General features: G+C 43.4%; 1 protein-coding gene across 1 annotated transcript in view; it reads right to left on the bottom strand.

Moving 5' to 3' along the window:
* LOC124043813 (myosin light chain kinase, smooth muscle-like) overlaps positions 1-14,870 on the bottom strand; it is a gene marked incomplete at its 3' end in the record, with an annotated part of 91,722 nt that overhangs the window by 38,447 nt on the left and 38,405 nt on the right. Inside the window, exons 6-12 of the mRNA XM_046362793.1 lie at positions 8,884-9,049; positions 8,457-8,622; positions 8,259-8,280; positions 7,509-8,101; positions 5,796-5,999; positions 4,522-4,656; positions 1,093-1,245 (exon numbers count right to left, since the gene is read on the bottom strand). Of these exons, the coding sequence (XP_046218749.1) occupies positions 1,093-1,245; positions 4,522-4,656; positions 5,796-5,999; positions 7,509-8,101; positions 8,259-8,280; positions 8,457-8,622; positions 8,884-9,049 (1,439 nt within the window). The remainder of the gene's footprint in view (positions 1-1,092; positions 1,246-4,521; positions 4,657-5,795; positions 6,000-7,508; positions 8,102-8,258; positions 8,281-8,456; positions 8,623-8,883; positions 9,050-14,870) is intronic.

Raw genomic sequence — 14,870 nt, 5'->3', positions numbered from 1 at the left:
AGTTTATGTCTTCACTACTATTCTACAATGTAGAGAACAGTAATACATTTTTTTTTTAAACCTTGAATGAGTAGGTGTCCAAAATTTTGACTGGTACTGTATAGATTTATATTTTACCGGAGATGTTTCTATATATGCACACACACACACACACACACACACACACACACACACACACACACACACACACACACACACACACACACACACACACACACACACACACACACACACACACACACACACACACACACACGTTTAAATAATTTGTCAGCATAACATGCATGTGTGTTCAGATGTTCAAAAATGTAAAGACTTTAAATATTAATTCGGCATTCCCCTATATGACCATCTTTTTAGTAAAGCAGACTTTTTCCTTGTCCTAAAAATAATATTTCCAAAGCCATTGTGGTGTACACTGAGTGTACAAAACATTAGGAACACCTGCTCTTTCCATGACATAAAGAGTGACCAGGTGAATCCAGGTGAAAGCTATGATCCCTTATTGATGTCACTTGTTAAATCCACTTCAAATCAGTGTAGATGAAGGCGAGGAGACAGGTCAAAGAAGGATTTTGAAGCCTTGAGACATGATTGTGTATGTGTGCCATTCAGAGGGTGAATGAGCAAGACAAACAATTTAAGTGTCTATGAACAAGGTATGGTAGTTCTTGAGTGTGTCAAGAACTGCAACGCTGCTTTTCACACTCAACTGTTTCCCGTGTGTATCAAGAATGGTCCACCAATCAAAGGACATCCAGTCAACTTGACACAACTGTGGGAAGCATCGGAGTCAACATGGTCCAGCATCCCTATGGAATGCTTTCGACACCTTGTAAAGTTCATGCACCGATGAATTGAGGCTGTTCTGAGGGTAACAGGGGGTGCAACTCAATATTAGGAAGGTGTTCCTAATGTTTTGTACTCTCAGTGTAATGTGTATTGTATGTACCTAGTGTCTCAGAGTACGGGTCATGGTATATGATCAGTTATAACTTTTGGATCTTAATGAACAGCATTTGGACAGGGAGGAGCTGAACCCACTCTGAGAAGCTTGATACATACGACCACTGTAGAGGCTCCCAAGCCCACCTTTGACGATGACTCTGGAAGTGCACACCGCTCTCCCATGGCTGTTCTCAGCGACACACGCGTACTGGCCTTCGTCCTCTGGCAGTGCACCCTGGACTGTGAGTTGGGTCAGGCCATTCTCAAAGGCAGAGTGGGCATGCGGCACTGGCTTGTCTGGAGGGGGAGTGGGGGAAGGAACATGCGTCACACTCGAAGAGGAAACACCTAAACCCAGTCCACACACAGCAACAACAACACGTTTCTTACACTAAGAGTGTAAAAGTAAAGGAGAGCAGTATTACATGGAGAGAGATGATTGAAGAAAGATTATTAGAAATGAAGCAAGAGACTAATATTCATATTGAACAAAGAAAATTGTTGCTGTGGAATCGCTTATGAAACAAATAAATGTGTGGTGGCAGAGAAAGACTAAACGAATGTAAAAAACAACAACAACAACCTTGTAACTGATCGGATGTGTGTTTCCCAGCAGGCCTGAGTTTACACAGACAGGCAGCTAGCTAGCTCTGTGTTAAATTGATCCTCCTGTGGTGGGCCGGGCGCAAATGCACGCCGACACGGTCGCCAGGTGTATGGCGTTTCCTTCGACACATTGGTGCAGCTGGCTGCCGGGTTAAATGGGTCGTCGTGTCAAGAAGCAGTGAGGCTTGGTTGGGTTGTGTTTCGGGGGACGCACGGCTCTCCACCTTCGCCTCTCCCGAGTCCGTACGGGAGTTGCAGCGATGGGACAGGAACGTAACTACCAGTTGGATACCACGAAAATGTGGAGAAAGTTTTGTAACTACAGCACACAACATGATTCAATGCACCAGTAAATAAAATCGGCACAATCACATTTTGGAGTTTTACAAATCTTGGAGCTCAAATTGAGATCATGTATACTGTGCTAATGACGACACAAAAAGAGAGTAACGGAGAGGAATGTACAATATGCCATATTTATGCACCACCGCTATATAAACGGCTCTTGCTCCCTCCCGGTGCTGGACCACCCAATCCCAAGAAAGGCATTCGCTTTGAAATCCAGAGGAGCCTTTTTTTTGTCCTTGTGGTAGGCATTTCATAATCGGCCGGCACAGGTCAGAGTTTGGAAAGAGAGAGAGTCTCAGATGTCTGCTTTTGGAGCACAAACACTTGCCAAGTCTAGCTGTGTGTAATATTTCAGAAGAGGTTTCAGGAGGCAGCGATGCATGTTTTTCCTTTATATGGTTCCTAGGCCTCATATTTGTTTAATGGCTGTGGGTGTATTTTCCAGCGGAAAGAACAGAGGGCTGTGAATCGGTCGGTGCTGGGATCCCTGCTGGGAGCGGGGACTATTTCTCTTCCCTGAGATAAGTGTGATGCCATTAACTGTCCATCCGTCTTCAAGAGACCAGAGTATAACATCAACAGTTCCCGCACAGCTCAGACCTGGAGCACTAAGAGAAGTGGCCTTGTGGAAACTATGGCTACGTCCCAAGTGACACCCTACTCTCTATATAGTGCACTACTTTTGACCAGGACCCATAGGGTTCTGGTCAAAAAGTAGTATACTATGAAGGGAATAGGGTGCCATTTGGGACACAAACTATGTTAGATCCTTCGCTAAAATCAGCAACAAGTCAATTCTATTTGAGTTTAAAGATTAAATCTCTATTTTAAAGATGCCTCTTAAAGGCCCAGTGCAGACAAAATGTGATTTTCATATGTTTTATATTTCAGCACTATGAGGTTGAAATAATACTGTGGAGTTGTGAAAATAATGATAATGCCTTTCTAGTGTACTGTAAGAGCTGTTTGAAAAGACCGCCTGAAATGTAATCTTGTTTTGCTGAGATGGAGCTTTGGTCTGCCTGGTGACGTCACTACATGGTAAATTAGTTAATAAACCAATAAGAAAGAAAGTGCCAAACCGCTCTGCCAATAACAGCTAGTTTTCAATTTTCCCCTCCCCACTCAGCCCACTCCCAGACAGTCCTAGCAAATTTCTTGCTTGAGAAATTGCTCTTTGCTAAGAAGCTATTTTTATTATTTTTTTTACAATTAAGTACTGTAAGGTACTTAATTGTTACCTAGAAATGATTTGATATTTAGATTAAAACGGCTGCATTGGACCTTTAATACTTTTCAGCTATGTTTTCTAACGAGGATAATTCAACTCAAACACATTTGGCCACCGAAGTAAAACAAAACACAAACAATTACATTGGCCAAGACACTTCACAAACAAGTTCAGGAGCCGAACTTTTGACTAGAAATGAAAGTTACAGTTAAGAACTGTAGCCCTATGTTGTGAGCAAAGTTAGGCTCAGGTGATAGATTGATTTTGTCTAACTCTTAACAAATTGTGATGAATCTTCATTAAATATGGAAGGATAAAAATGACCTAGCTACAATAAAAAAATTCTATGTTCAGTTGGAATTCTGCTAGATCAATTGTCATGCCAAGCTTTCATTTTGGTTAGTGATATTGGGTACCCTTAGGACGTCCATACTCCCAAGGCTAAACCCTGACCCCTAACCTTAACTCTTACCATAACCAATTCAAACGTCAACTCCAATGAGACATGGACATCCAAAGGCTCCCGTATAGCATTAATCATTTTGGAGTTATGACCTTCAAAATTGCCCATTCAAGGGGTTTCCTCCGACATTCTCTACGTAGAGCAGTTAAAGATGAAAAAGATCAACATTCTCTGTGTGGGATCTGACATATTACAGAGACACATGAACCTTCAGCAGCAGAGTAGCCAGACCTGTGAAACGGTGGTCCTGTGATGGGCCGGCCTCATGCTGAGAGGGAAAGCAGTAGCAGACTTACTATGGTGGTGTCCCAAAGGGCACCCTATTACCTTTATAGTGCACTACTCTTGACTAGGGCCGTAGTGCACTATATAGGGAATAGGGTGCCATTCGGGAACGCATGTAATAAATTACCCCCCCCCCCCCCCCCACCTAGCTGATCTATTCAAGAGGGTTCTGAGTACAGGGACTTTTTGTTATTCCTACCACTTCTCCCTTCATCCTTCACTTTTCATAGGAGTGGAAGGGATTTTCGTCTGTCCGTCCAATGAGATACAAAGCATTGAAAAACAGGATTATCACCCCCCTCGTGTGGGTATAATGGATATACGGTAACTAGCAGACAATGGTGACTGCTACTGCTAGGGTTGCAAATTTACGGTAATTTTTGCCAAATTCCCAGGTTTCCCAGAAATTCCAGTTGGAAATTATGGGAAAGCTACTGGAACTCTGCATCCTTAGTTACTGCAGGGGGAGATGCAGGGTGGCAGGTAGCCTACCGGTTTAAGAGCGTTGGGCCAGTAACCGAAAGATTGCTGGTTTGAATCCCTGAGCCGATTAGGTGAAAAATCTGTCCGTTGTGCCCTTGAGCATGGCACCTATTTCCTAAGTCAAATGTAAAATTGTTTTAATGATGGGCTCTCTCACCATTTAGGAGCCAGGAGATGTTCGGTAGAGGCTCCCCCTCCACTGAACACTGCAGAAGGAAGTCCTGGCCCTCACTCACTGAACATCCCTTCAGGACAGTGCTGAACGCAGGGGGCTTGCCCTCCAGCCGTGGGTCTGCAGGGGAGGGAGTACACAGACAGAGTATTAAGAATACGACCTAAATGTATTACATTGGGGCCTTACGTTTGAAATGCGTGGTACTGGTCAGTCTAACGGGCCACATTTCCACCATAAGACTTTACCCCAGTGTTTGGCCCAAAGTACCAGCAGCAAACACTTACCTGCCCAGACTTGGGACAACCGACCGCAGTATCAGCAAACTGGGTGTATGACCAGATGCAATCTTTCCTTCTCTCCAGTAGAGGGCATATGTGGACAAGAATTGTGGCAGTCATGTCTGGGAGGACACACACTCCCAACAAAAAGACTACTCATGTCAAGCACAATAACCTGAATATGCATAGAGTCCGACACGGCTCTGTATTGTGGAAAATAAAAGCGATAAATTCTGGACTCACCCTAAATTAAATCACCGTAGACTGGTGCCAGTACGTTTAGTCCAAACAAAACCACCAACCAGATATCAAAACAGTTTCACTTGGACAATAAACAACCAACTGTTATTTGGTTAAAGACCGCAGACAGCTTATAAGGACCGGTCCAATAGCAACAGTGTCTCGTTTTAGTTGAACTCGGCCCAAAAATCGGCATTGCTGCTGAGGAATGAACTAAACGGTCGATGTGCTCACCTCAGTTTAGCCTGCCTTCAACATTATCGTGTTTTGATTAAGACAGGCAGGGGAAATGAATTAGAAGCTTATTTACCCAAAAAGGCAGAGCTGGAGACTGCGGAGACCATTTACGTCTCAACTACTGTACCTTCAACCATGAAAAGGAAGACGCGATAAATATCCTGCACAACAAGGGCCTTAGTTCACACTATTAAAACCAACAATGCTGCTCTCCCGTTCTCCTTTAGTTCCTGCCACAGTGTGTATGGTAAACACTTTTTGACCAGAGCCCTACGGGTCCCAGGGACTCAAAGGGGGGCACATTTTAGTGACTTCCCTAGCACCACACACCTGATTTAAAATAAATCAACTGCTCATCAAGCTTTGATCATTTTAAAATCATATGTGTGGTGCTAGGGCAAAAATTAAAAAATGTTGCACCTCTTGGGTTCCCCAGGACCAGGATTTCGGAAATGCTGGATAAAAATCAGGTGCCATTTGGGACCCAAACCAAGTACTTACTCTTGACCGTGAGGTTCCAAGTCGAGGACACCTTCCCAGTGCTAGTAGTCAGGGTGCATCCGTACGTCCCACTGTCCCTTTTCTGGACGTTGTCCACAGTGAGGGTGTGAGTGTTGCCGTCCTGCTGGAAACTCAGCCCTGCTCTGGGTCTCAAAGGGAAGCCATCTTTAACCCAGCTCAGGCCAGCCACGGGAGAGCCTGAGACTGGAAGAGCACATTAACAGTCAATCTAATGGGTTAAATATGCAATAATAAAAGTAGCTAAGAACTGTTAGTGAACTGGTATTCGTGAATTGGCAAAAATGTGCATCAAAACATGACAAATACATACAGCATTTTACAGAGTTACGGTTCATATAAGGAAATCAGTCAATTGAAATCAATTCATTCCTAATCCATGGATTTCACATGACTGGGAATACAGATATGCATCTGTTGGTCACAGATACCTTCAAAAACAGGAAGGGTCAGGGAACAGAAAATCAGTCAGTATCAGGTGTGACCCCCATTTTCCTCATGCAGCGCGACACATCTCCTTCGCATAGAGTTGATCAGGCTGTTGACTGACCAGTGGAATGTTGTTCCAATCCTCTTCAATGGCTGTCTGTAGTTGCTGGATATTGGTGGGAACTGGAACACGCTGTCGTACACGTAGATCCAGAGCATCCCAAACATGCTCAATGGGTGTCAAGTCTGGTGAGTATGCAGGCAATGGAAGAACTGGGACATTTTCAGCCTACAGGAATTATGTATAGATCCTTGCAACAATGGGCCATCCATCATCATGCTGAAACATGAGGTGGCGGATGAATGGGATGACAGTAGGCCTTGGGATGTCGTCACGGTATCTCTGTGCATTCAAATTGCCATCAATAAAACGCAATTGTTTTCATTGTTCGTAGCCCATACCATAACCCCACCACCACCATAGGGCATTCTGTTCACAACGTTGACGTCAGCAAACCGTCTGCCATCTGCCCAGTACAGTTTAAACCGTGAAAAACACATTTTTCCAGCGTGACAGTGACCATTGAAGGTCAAGACCCTGATTAGGACGACGAGCATGCAGGTGAGCTTCACTGGGACTGTTTCTGACAGTTCTTCGGTTGTGCAAACCCCCAGTTTCATCTCCTGTCTGGGTGGCTGGTCTCAGACCATCCCGCAAGTGAAAAAGCCAGATTTGGAGGTCCTGGGCTGGTGTGGTTACACTTGGTCTATGGTTGAGAGGCCGGTTGGACGTACAGTACTGCCAAATTCCCTAAAACGACATTGGAGGCGGCTAATGGTAGAGATATTAACATTAAATTATCTGGCAACAGCTCTGGTGGACATTCCTACAGTCAGCATGCTAATTGCACACTCCCTCTAAACTTGAGACATCTGTGGCACTGTGTTGTGACAAAACTGCACATTTTAGCATGGCCTTTTATTGTCCCAAGCACAAGGTGCACCTGTATAAAGATCATGCTGTTTAATCACATTTTTGATATGCCACATCTGTTAGGTGGATGGATTATCTTGACAAAGGTTAAATGCTCACTAACAGGGATGTAAACATATTTCTGCACAGCATTTTTAGAGGAATAAGCTGTTTGTGCTGAAGGAACATTTCTGGGACCTTTTATTTCAGGTCATGAAACATGGGACCGACACTTTACATGTTGCATTTATATTTTTGTTCAATGCAATACACCATAAGATGTTTTGAATCACCTTGGCATTTGAATGCGACTTTGGTCCCCTCTTTAGTGTCCTGGCTCTGAGGTACAGAGTCAAATTTTGGTGGAGCTCCAGCAGTCTCTGCTGTCCTCGCTGACCTGCACTCTCTGGCCTGCCTTCTAGTCTCTCTAGTGGGCTCTGGAGATGGCTGTGGGGGGCTCTGGACTCCCACTGGGGAGGTCTTCACCCTATCCCTTGTATCCCTCTCAGGGGCTCTGTGTGGGTCTGGGCTGGTCCTAGCAGCTCCCTGGCCTCTTAGATGGTGTTGCAGACTGGTGGAGCTGGCAGCCTTTGGGGTTGCCACTCCAGGCTTTCTAGGGGCCTCATCAGGCAGGTCTGCAGGGGGCTTGGGAGACACCAGGATGGTGGTCTTGGGAGACACCATGGTGTCCTTCCATGTTGCTTTGGTCAGCTCTGTGTGGTCTTTGGTCTCCCTGGTGAGTGTGGCGAGTCTCTCTCTGGTCTCAGTCCTGTCCCCTGTCTTGGTCGGTGAACGCCGGTCAGCGAGCAGGCCGTTACTTGTGTGCTTGACTTCGGGTGAGTCAGTTGTCTTTGGGACAGGGGCCACCGGAGCAGAGGGACCAAGGCTGTAGTAACACATTTTCAAGGGATTGAATATTTAACTGTAGAGAAATTCTTGTGGAATTATTTGGTAGAAATGTATACATCTCATGAAAATAATTGCTCGTGGAATCACAGTTAGTAATACTACAATGCAGGGAATTGTATGAGATACATACTCACATGCCAGCCTCACTGCCTGAACCTAAAAAGGAAAGGATGCACACTGAATTTCCTCTCAAATACAACAAACAATGTCCCAAATATAACTTGTCCCAAATGGCACCCTATTCAGTGGACCCTAGTCAAAAGGAGTGCATTACAAAGGGGAAAAGTCATATTTGGGACACAGCCCGTGTGTTGATGGCTGCAGTATCTTACCCTGAACATTCAGCTCTGCTGTAGCTGTGGCCTTCCCAGCACTGTTGGCCACAGAGCAGGTGTACATTCCTGCATCGTCCACACACACGTCTCGGATCTCCAGGAAGTGGATTCCCGACTTCTCAAACATGTTGAAGTGGGAAGAAGTATGAAGCTCTTCATCTCCCTGTGACACCCATCAAAGAGAAAAAGTGACAAAGTGGAAGAGAGAGATGTCAGAGATTAAGACTCACCATCCTACATTTTTGAAAGACAATACACCATCTCTGTTCTAACCAGAGTTACAAAATCTAAATGTTAACTTTCCAAAATGTCATGCTTATTCCCTCCTAATACAAAAAAAAGATTCAAAGTGGGATTGCTGGAAAACCTGGGAATTTTGGGAAAGTTACTGAGATTACTAAACCTTCTCTCTGTTCCATCTCACCTTAAGCCAGGTAACCAGGGGCTGTGGGCGTCCTGTGATTTTGGCAGAGAACTTGCCACTCTGTCCCATTCGGACAAAGATGCGCGAGGGCCTTGTCACAAACTTAGGGGGGCTCTCCCCCCAGATACTGGGCATACTCTCCATGGTCGACACTCCAAACCGCCCACTGGAGTCAGAGAAAACACAACCACTCACTACCTCAGCATCCAAATATGTGTCTGCTTAATCACACCACTTGAACAAACAAATTCCATTTGAACAATGACTTAATATAGTAAATATGAGTGACTGACAGACTATATTTACAGGCCGTTGCTTGCGGATCCAACTTTCACGGGATTTTGTCTGCAGCAATCAAAGATCCGGAGCTTCCCGAATCTTCTGTGCATGTAGAGTATATCAAACCTTAGGAACACCTTCCTAATATTGAGTTGCACACCCCGCCACCCCCTTACTTTAAATCCACAACTTGGATCCCTCCACAGCCTCATAGATGATCTAGATACTTTTTCTAACCTCTCTGCATTACAACCAAATTATGATAAGTACTACATTTAAGCCATAACGTATGAGGGGGTGTGGTATATTGGCCATATACTGTACCACAATCTCCAGAGGTTCCTTATTGCTATTATAAACCGGTTACCAATGTAATTAGAGCAGTACAAATAAATGTTTTGTCATACCCGTGGTATAAGGTCTGATATACCACAGCTGTCAGCCAATCAGCATTCAGGGCTCGAACAATCCCAGTTTATAATATGTATTGCATCACAAAAAAATTAGACTTTTACATTACCGTGTAGTTTACCAATAAAATGGTCTGACGGTGAAGTGGACATACTCGGTATTCAAAGAAATGATCTCACTACAATACATTTTAATAGAAAGTTAGCAAAAATAGATCTTGCTACAGTGGTAAAGGATAATACCTTTCCATTTGTGGAGATATCACCCTGATTAACTCTTTAGTCATATGCCTGTTTAACTATTTTTTTTTAAATGTACTATATGAGCAAAACGTTCTCTTTTCTTTGGAACAGCAAGCCAGACAACATTAAACATTTATATAATGAACATGAATTCGGGGAGCAGAAATGATTCAACATTAAAGCATTACACTTCTCACTAAAGGCTTTAGTCATACAAAAGCTATACTTAAAACCCAAACTGGTTCTCTAGCAAGAACGTGTCACCCCATGTTCAGGAATGGGCTTTACAATCTCTCACTTTAGGTTATTTGAAAATGAAATCATCATCTCTAAAATATTGCTATTTTTTAAAACAAGCCATAGAAAGTTGGTTGCAATTTCAGTTTAATCAACCAGAAAAGACTAAACAAATAGTACAACAAATATTATAACCAATATTATGGTTAAACTCAAATACACTAATTGATTAAAAACATATATATCTTTGGTTGTGATATTTTTAATGATATCATAAATAGGACTGGTGGAGTTGTCACACATGCAGCAAACAAAAATATATGGACATTCCAGCTCTACTCAAAATGATACCTAATTTCAGCATTACCACAAAAATGGAAGAGGCAAGTGGAAAGGGGAAAAAGTAAGGAACACGTCTGTTGGCCCTGCATTAAAGACCAAAATTGTCTAAAGCCAATTGTGATACTTTATTTTTTCAAATTTAAGGACCAAATAATTGACAACACCATCATTACGTTTGCCGATGACACAACAGTGGTAGGCCTGATCAACAACAACGATGAGACAGACTATAGGGAGGAGGTCAGAGACCTGTCTGTTTGGTGCCATGATAACAACCTCTCCCTCAACGTGATAAAGACAAAGGAGATGATTGTGGACTACAGGAAAATGAGGACCGAGCAAGCCCCCATTCTCATAGACGGGGCTGCATTGGAGCAGGTTGAGAGCTTCAAGTTCCTTGTTGTCCACATCACCAACAAACTATCACAGTCCAAACACACCACCCTTTTTTACACTGCTGCTACTCTGTCTTATCTATGCAAAATCACTAACTCTACATACATGTACATATTATTTCAATTACCAAATCAAATGTTATTGGTCACATACAAATGGTTAGCAGATGTTAATGCGAGTGTAGCGAAATGCTTGTGCTTCTAGTTCCGAGCAGTCTTTACCGTGCAGTAATGACTAACCTGAACCTGTGCCCCTGCACCGGTACCCCCTGTAATTAGCCTCGCTACTGTTATTTTAGTGCTGCTCTTTAATTATTTGTTTTGTTTTTTACTTAACTTATTTTTCTTAAAACTGCATTGTTGGTTAAGGGCTTGTAAGAAAGCATTTCACTGTTTCAATCGGCGCATGTGACATAAAATTACATTTGAGAAATCAATAATCTCAGCCACAATCAACAGCCTGATCAATTCTATGCGAAGAAGATGCATCACGCTGCATGAGGCAAATGGTCACTACTTTTTTTCAAGGTATCTGTGACCAGATGCATATCTGTATTCCCAGTCATGTGAAATCCATAGATAACGCAAATTAATGTATTTCAATTGACTGATTTGTTTATATGAACTGTAACTCTAAAATCTTTGAAATTATTAAATGTTGCGTTTTTATTTTGGTTCAATGTATATATAAAACACAGGGAAATCACATTTTTGACAGCACTGGGCCTTGAAAACGGCAACATTTTATTTATGCGCCATGGCAAGATGTGTAGAATTGCAGGAAATTAACCCCCCAAACCAAACCTCACTTAGGGCCTCAAAAAGGCTAAGCAGCATAGTACCCTTTGATCTCAATCAGTTTCATGGAGACATGCATTTAGATCTACTTGAGTTGATGTAGCCTACAGTGTTGTTTGAATTATGGAGTGAATACATTTTAGAGCAGATGGTGGTAAACTAGCATACTGTAGCGTACCTGTGTATTTTTCACAGTGGCACGCGCTGTTGAGTTCTGGTCACATGAGAGAAAAGTGTGTTGGCGTTTTTGTCTTACAGTAACGTTATACTATGCTATTCGGGTTAGGTTATGTAGAATACTGTGACCATTATGTGATCTTGTATACCAGCAGAGGCTCTTCAAGGGAGGAAGAGGACCATCCTATTCGGTGAATTTCTACAACCAAAAAATTGTGAAACATTAAACAAAGGTATCCTTTTTAGATAAAACTATACTAAATATATTTACGTCACCAAATAATTGATTTAAACACACCGTTTTGCAATAAACGTCTACAGTAGCCTCAACAGCACCTTTTAGGGTAGCAACATGGTGTAGCCGGAGGACAGCTATTTTCAGTCCTTCTCTGGGATCATTGTACCTTCAATACAAAACCTCGGAGGCTCATGGTTCTCACCCCTTCCATAGACTTGCACAGTAATTATGACAACTTCCCGGGGACTTCATCCAGCCTCTTGCAGTATGAATTGACATGTTGTCCATCCAATCCAAGCATACGCTACAACTAGCTAGCACTGCAATGCATAAAGTGTGGTGAGTTTCTGACTCAGAGAGAACGACAATTGTTTTGTTCAAAACTGTTCAACTACTAAGGAAGAGCAGCAGAGAGCGAGAGTGAGCTAGTTATATTTCATTGTATTTTTTTCTTCTTCTTCTTAGTTTACTTTTCACTTAGCTAATGCAGCTAATTTAGCTTACCCAACAACCTGACTCAAGCAGAGATTAATGCTATTTATGTTAGCTAGCTGGCTAAGGTTACCCAACACTGCAACTCTTCTAAGTCAAGGTAAGCTAACAAAAATATAAGCTTTTGGTTTTACAAATGTATTGCCACTGGGACCCGCTAGTGTAACTGCGTGATAGTAAACCCACAATCCAATCCATGTGTACAAACACATTAGTTCTAGTTTGTTGATCATAACGCTATGGTGACAACTTAGGCTGTGTAGCCATTAGTGGTTATGCTATGAAGGTTTGGCTGCCTGGGCAAAGACTGACACAGTTGTTGTGTTGTCCAAAAGCAAGGGGAAAATAAAAAGTGAAAGAAGGAAAGCGAGTAGATGCGAGAAGGAATTATACAATGAGAAAAGTGATGATGCTGTATGTGGCTGCTATAAAGGTGAACTGTGTGTGGGTAATCAGGGGTGTATTCATTCCGCCGAGTCAGTTGCTAAATGTTTAAGAGCTCCAATGTAACCTGCCTAAATGACTACACCACCCTGTAGCACTCACATCTGTAAATATGAAGTGCTTTGAAAGGCTGGTCATGACACACAACACCATCATCCCAGACACCCTAGACCCACTCAAATTTGCATACAGCCTCAACAGATCCACAAATGACGCAATCACAATTGCACTTCATACTGCCCTCTCCCACCTGGACAAGAGGGGAAATAACTATGTGAGAATGCTGTTCATAGACTACAGCTAAGCATTCAACACCATAGTCCACTCCAAGCTAGGGACTCTGGGACTGAACAACTCTAACTGGATCCTGGACTTTCTGACAGCTCGGACCCAGGCAGTAAGGGTAGGCAACAACAACTCCGGGACACTGACCCTCAACACGGGGGCCCCTCAGGGATGTGTGCTTCGTTCACTTCTGTACTCCCTGTTCACCCATGACTGTGTGGCCTCGCACGACCCCAACACCATCATCCTTGGTGTCCACATAACTAACAACTTAACATGGTCCACAGGCACCCGCACAGTTGTGAAGAGGGCATGGCAGTGCCTCTCCCTATCAGGGAGGCAGAAAATATTTGTCATGGGCCCTCAGATCCTCAAAAGGCTGCACCATCGATAGCATCTTGACAGGCTGCATTACCACTTTGTATAGCAATTGCACCGCCCTTCACCGCAAATAGCTACAAAGGGTGGTGCGGACAGCCCAGTAAATCACTGGGGCTGCCATCCAGTACCTCTGTATCAGACAGTGACAGAGGAATGACTGACAAATTGACAAAGACTCCAACTACCTAAGCCATAGATTGTTCACTCTGCTGCCATCCAGAAAACAGTACCGGAGCATCGGCTCTTGGACCAACAGGCTCCGAGACAGAAGTCTTATGGCTTGGGGGTAGAAGCTCAATAGCCAGACTGCTAAATAGTCAATTAAGAGTAACCAAGCTCTCTGGACTGACTATCTTGCACTTGACGCTAAGCACACGCACTAGACTTGATATATACACACCATATACAGACTCACTACACCATAACTCACGTTCAAACACTGCATACGCACAGACACAAACATACATGCATTCACACATGCAGACTCACACTTTAACACATTTTATTAGTCAAAAGCACCGATTACAACAGGTGTAGTAGACCTTACAGTGAAATGCTTACTTAAAAGCCCCTAACCAACAATTCAGTTTAAAACAATATTGATAAGAATAAGAAATAAAAGTAACAAGTAATTGGAGAACAGCAGGAAAATAATAATAGCGAGACTATATACAGGGGGGTACTGGTACAGGATCAATGTGCAGGGGCAGCGGTTAGTTGAGGTAATATATACATGAAGGTAGAGCTATTAAAGTGACTATGCATAGATAACAACAGAGAGTAGCAGTGGTGTAAAGGAGGGGAGGGGGTGGGGGTCAATGCAAATATTCTGGGTAGCCATTTGATTAGGTGTTCAGTAGTATTATGGCTTGGTGGTATAAGCTGTTTAGAAGCCTCTTGGACCTAGACTTGGTGCTCCGGTACCGCTTGCCGTGCGGTAGCAGAGAGAACAGTCTATGACTAGGGTGGCTGGAGTCGGACAATATTTAGGACCTTCCTCTGACACTGCCTGGTATAGAGGTCCTGGGTGGCAGGGAAGCTTGGCCCCAGTGATGTACTGGGCTGTTCGTACGACCCTCTGTAGTGCCTTGCGGTCGGAGGCCGAGCAGTTGCCATACCAGGCAGTGATGCTCTCAATGGTGCAGCTGTAGAACCTTTTGAGGATCTGAGGACCCATGCCAAATCTTTTCAGTCTCCTGAGGGGGAATAGGTTTTGTCGTGCCCTCTTCACAACTGTCTTGGTGTGCTTGGACCATGTTAGTTTGT

Source organism: Oncorhynchus gorbuscha, linkage group LG09, assembly GCF_021184085.1.
Source record: "Oncorhynchus gorbuscha isolate QuinsamMale2020 ecotype Even-year linkage group LG09, OgorEven_v1.0, whole genome shotgun sequence".
NCBI lineage: Eukaryota > Metazoa > Chordata > Actinopteri > Salmoniformes > Salmonidae > Oncorhynchus > Oncorhynchus gorbuscha.
Note: the sequence above shows the minus strand (reverse complement) of the source record. Positions and strands in the feature narration are given on the sequence as shown.